At 35.7% G+C, this 5,077-nt stretch overlaps 1 protein-coding gene across 7 annotated transcripts in view; it reads right to left on the bottom strand.

Moving 5' to 3' along the window:
• LOC106883632 (dynein axonemal light chain 1) overlaps nucleotides 1-5,077 on the bottom strand; it is a 27,156-nt gene that overhangs the window by 11,729 nt on the left and 10,350 nt on the right. For 6 of the 7 annotated variants that reach the window (XM_014934728.2, XM_052972712.1, XM_052972713.1 and 3 more), the window contains exons 4-6: nucleotides 4,680-4,735; nucleotides 3,176-3,231; nucleotides 2,313-2,402 (exon numbers count right to left, since the gene is read on the bottom strand). In XM_014934728.2, coding sequence (XP_014790214.1) covers nucleotides 2,313-2,402; nucleotides 3,176-3,231; nucleotides 4,680-4,735 — 202 coding nt within the window. The remainder of the gene's footprint in view (nucleotides 1-2,312; nucleotides 2,403-3,175; nucleotides 3,232-4,679; nucleotides 4,736-5,077) is intronic. The other variant, XM_052972715.1, reaches the window with a different exon arrangement.

Raw genomic sequence — 5,077 nt, 5'->3', positions numbered from 1 at the left:
GCCAAGAAAATGTATCTCTCCTTCACCCTCCCTCTCACAAACATACAATTTCTCTCTCTCTCTCGCCTTCACGCACGTACGCACAGATTTGACTTCGCCATGTCAACAAACTTCAAAATTGGTAAAAGTTTATCGATTTTTACAGCTATACGCGGGTACCTCTGAGAGAGAAAGTTCACTAAAATGCACATAGGGTCATTCCGAATCTTCTCCTAAAATTGGAGCGACATGCGTGCTAATTTGTGGGCGTGCATAACCCACATTCACGTACACACACACACAAACATCGTCTGTTTTATAGATATAGATTGTCACAGATTTTCATAATGTAAAGTGCTTATAACGATAATTTTCATTAAAATCATGTTTGTTAACATATTGCTTTCAAATTTTGGCACAAGGCCAGCAACTTTGAGGGTAGGCATAAGTCACTTAAATCAACCCCAGTGCTCAACTGGTACTTCGTTTATTGACCCCAAAAGGATGAAAGGTAAAGTCGAGTCGACGTCGCAGAATTTGAACTCAGAACATAAAGACAGACAAAATACTGTTAAGCATTTTCCCTGCATGGTAACGATTCTGCCAGTTCGCCACCTTAACGTTTGTTAACATGTTGAAACTACACACCACTAAAAAAAAAAAAAAAAAAAAAAAAAAAAAAAAAAAAAAAAAAAAAACCTTTAGTTTTCTGTAGTGATTTAAGGGAGAATACTCTGGAGCATTATTTTCTTGCATGTTAAAATACTCCATAGCATCTCGTGGCTTGCATACCTCTCACAAACCATTCGTCCTCACCTAGTTTTCTTATTTGTCACCAGACCACAAGGCATAGTACCCTGTTAAAGGCCTACTCCAAGTCACTGAATGCTTGGTATAGTAGCTTGCTCTTTATTAAGAACCTCTGTAGTTGCTTCACTATGAAGAGGGCAGCACTAATATCCTGTACCAGCACAAACCCAAACTACATCACATCAAAGCTATTTCTTCCTGATTAGTTCATAACTTGGTCTATCAGTTTGAGACCTCAGTAGTTGCTTCTAAAACATTCTGTTATCTTTACAGGAGCTGATGATACTAATGACTCCTTCCTGAACAACTTGATTAGTTATGCAAATGACTAATGAATGTGAGTTAGTAATGAGTCCAAAGAGGGATTTAGCATGCAGATAAGTGTCCATCAGGGCCTCGTTTCCAGCTCTCTCATATGTATCTTAGTTCTCTCCAGGCCATAAAGAGGAATTTAAAACTGGCTGTCTGTGGGTACCTCTGTATACTGATGATCCTAACTATATCTAGAATCATGAATCTTAGAGTAAACCTACTAAAAACAAAGCAGGAAAGAAAATAGGACATTACTGCCAGTCAGAAAACAAGTAAGTTTTTCAGATTTTGGTATAAGGCCAGCAAATTTAGGCAAGTGGGTAAGTTTGTTACATCGACCTCAGTGTTCAACTGGTACTTATTTTATTGACCTTGAAAGGGTGAAAGGCAAAGTCGATCTTGGTGGAATTTGAACTCAGAACATACAGATGGATGATATGCTGCTAAGCATTTTACCCAACATGCTAACAGTTCTGCCATCTTGCTGCCTTAAGCAAGTTAGATATTACAAAATAAATAAATAAATGAATGATAAAAAAATAAAAGGAACTTGAATGCAATATAGGAGGCATAGATATGAAAACCAATAAATAAAGTAACACCCACATTTGTGTATGAAATTATATAAAGGCCCAGGCATGGCTGTGAAGCAAGAAGCTTGCTTCCAAACCACATTGTTCAGAGTTCAGTCCCACTGCATGACACCTTGGGCAAGTGTCTTCTACTATAGCCTTGTGAGTGGATTTGGTAGAGGGAAACTGAAAGAAGCTTGTTGTATATATGTATACAGACATACATGTGTGTGTGTGTGTGTGTGTGACTTTGTGTTTGTCCTCCACCGCTGCTTGGCACACCAACACCAGTTATCAAGTGGTGGTGGAAGTCCAATACAATAAGCATGAGGCTTAACAAAAAATAAGTACTGGGGTCAATTCATTTGACTAAAACAAATTGCTTAAGCTGGTGCTCCAGCATGTATGATGGGATTCAACACAGTTTGTCTATCAAATTAACTCACAAAGAATTGGTTGGCCTAGGGTTATAGTAGAAGACCCTCGCCCAAGGTGCTGCACAGTGAAACTGAATCTGAAACCAAGTAGTTGGGAAGCAGACTTCTTACCTCACAGCCATGGCCCTTCTTCCTATGACTAAGCTGTCACTAGATTTGAGCATTCGGAATACTAAAAGAGTTCAAATATATTATTACTTACCCGTAGATTCTTCAGAACATTGATACCTTTCAGTTTTTCTATTGAGTTGTAAGAAATCCATAGCTGTTCAAGTGTTTCCCCAACAGCATCCTTGAAAATAGACAAGGAGTTTCTTGACTTTTAACTTGAATAATCAATCAACAACAGAATTATGGCTCTTCCCTGTTGAATACAGTCACAAGAATCTAAGTAAACCAGAGGCTATTGTTGTTTAGCTTCAGGTCAGCTTTGACAGAGCAAGTCTATGACAAAGGTATTTCTGTCACAATTCCCTCACTTTTTTCCCAAACATATTGCATATAGAACTGTAGTAACGCCTGCGCATGCGTAGTCTTACGCATGCGTAGAATTAATAAAGCAAGCGTTTCCCACTCAATTCATTCTCTTTCACGCTGGCCAGCGATTGAGCAAGGACGTGTGTTTAAAGCTGTCTCAACATCTTTCGGTCTTATACTCGACAGCTTGTTATTCTCACCTCTAAAGATGTATAACTAAAAGATATGTATGTTTTACCAAGTAAATAAATGTTGTTTAAGTTGTTTAGTCTGGAGTTCAGCGTTCCGTCTATTTCTTTAATTTTATAGTAGAAAGTCAGGTATACAATCTAAAGATGTATAACCCACTTTCTACTAAAGAACACTATTATATACATTATTCAACAAGTCTTTCCCTTGTCTTTTTTTTAAAGACAATAAGATGTGATTTGAAGGAAATTTAACTGTGAGCAAATTAAATTTAAATTTAGCCAGATAGCTTTTCCAAAAAAAAACAAAAAAACAATCATGCTATAGTAATTGTAAAAAACAAAAAAAGAAAGGAAGAAAGGAAAAAACACAAAATCTATAATTTTGTTACAAACTTACCAAACCAGTTAGAACTTTGATTTTGTTTCTACCCAAAGAAAGTATTTTCAAATTTTCTGAAAATTTATTGAAAATTGTGAATTTAATATTTGATTAAATTTATAAAATTTTATTGTAATACTTGGAGATAGTCATTTGTTTTGCCATTTAAACAGATGCACTATTTATTTAATCTTCACTTGAGTTTTTATTTGTATTATCTTTTAGCTTATACAGCTGTCAAAGTTCGTTCATCACGCATTCTTTAATCTCATCAGTAACTCTCTTTGACATATGTATAAACTAAAATTAATACGAATAATTATTGTTAGTTTATACATCTGTCAAAGAGAGTCACTGATGAGGTCACAGAATGTGTGACAAAAGTGAAGATCGTATAAATAGTACATATATTTAATTGATAAAAGAAAAAAAAAAATGACCATTCCCAAGTATAACTATACCTCTTTCTACGCATGTTTTCACATCAAGAATCTTGCAAAACAAATACATAAATATATAAAATTTTAGATCTACATATAATTTGAATAAATATTACTTTGTCAGTTTAAAATATCATGAAGGCTCCCCTTTCATTAAGCACTTACTTGCCTTTCAGAATTGGACAAGAATGGACATTAAAGATTTGATCTTCATGCTATTTCAATTTCACCCTTTATCTTTTGTTTGTTTCAGTCACCAGACAGCGGCCATTCTGGGGCACCACCTTGAAGACTCTTTAGTCAAATGAATCAACCTCAGTACATTTTTTTAATATCTGGTACTAATTCTATCATTCTCTATTGCCAAACCCCTAAGTTACAGGGATGTAAACACACCAATACTGGTTGTGAAGCAGTGGGAGGGGGGAGATGACAAACACAGACACAAAGACATACATACACATATTATATAGATATATAAACATGTGTGTGTGTGTGTGTGTGCATGCGTGAGTCAGTGTGTAAGTCATCTGAGAGTTCATAAGTTGCGAAGAAATGCACTTGTATATCTGTCAATAGAGTGGGAAAGTGTCTTCTAGTATAGTCTTCTGCTGACCAAAGCCCTGTGAGTGGATTTGGTAGATGGAAACTGAAAGAATCTTATCATGTATATGTGTGTGTGTGTGTGTGTGTGTGTGTGTGTGTGTGTGTGTGTGTGTGTGTGTTTGTGTTTGTCCCTCCCACCACCATTTGACAACTGGTATTGGGCTTGTTTACATCCCTGTAAATTAGCAGTTTGGCAAAATAGACTGATAAAATAAGTACCAGGTTTAAAAAAAGTAAGTACTGGGGTTGATTGATTCAACTAAAATTCTTCAAGGTGACTGAAGCAAGTAAAAGATAAAAGGATTAAAAAGGTTTCTTTTTTTTCTAATGTAAGCACCATAAAACAGATAAGATTTTGATTAGCTTAGATTTTAACCCAGTTTCTACCCTACATCATTGCTTTCTTATTCCACTAACTTAAATGAAGTAGCTTAAAATTGTAATAAATTCATTAAAATTACACAAAACAAACTTACTGAGCCCATTCAAATTTGCAATTTTTTCAATATTATTTGTAGACAATGACAAATGCCTATAAAAAAGAAAATGAAAAATAATTCCACTCAGCTAAATTTTCAGCTTTTATCACTTGAACATGTTAAAAATACACACACACATAATGTATGTGTATGTTTGTGTGTATATCTATCTGTATGTGTGTATGTATGTGTGTGAGTGTGTGTGTGTGTGTGTGTGTGTGTGTAGAAGTGGCTGTGTGGTAAGTAGCTTGCTTACCAATCACATGGTTGCGGGTTCATTCCCACTGCATGGAACCTTGTGCAAGTGTCTTCTACTATAGCCCTGGGCCGACCAAAGCCTTGTGAGTGGATTCGGTAGACGGAAACTGAAAGAAGCCTGTCGTATATATGTATAT

The sequence above is a fragment of the Octopus bimaculoides genome, chromosome 14 (genome assembly GCF_001194135.2).
Source record: "Octopus bimaculoides isolate UCB-OBI-ISO-001 chromosome 14, ASM119413v2, whole genome shotgun sequence".
Lineage (NCBI taxonomy): Eukaryota > Metazoa > Mollusca > Cephalopoda > Octopoda > Octopodidae > Octopus > Octopus bimaculoides.
The sequence above is the reverse complement of the archived record's forward strand: the minus strand, read 5'-3'. Positions and strand labels throughout refer to the sequence as shown.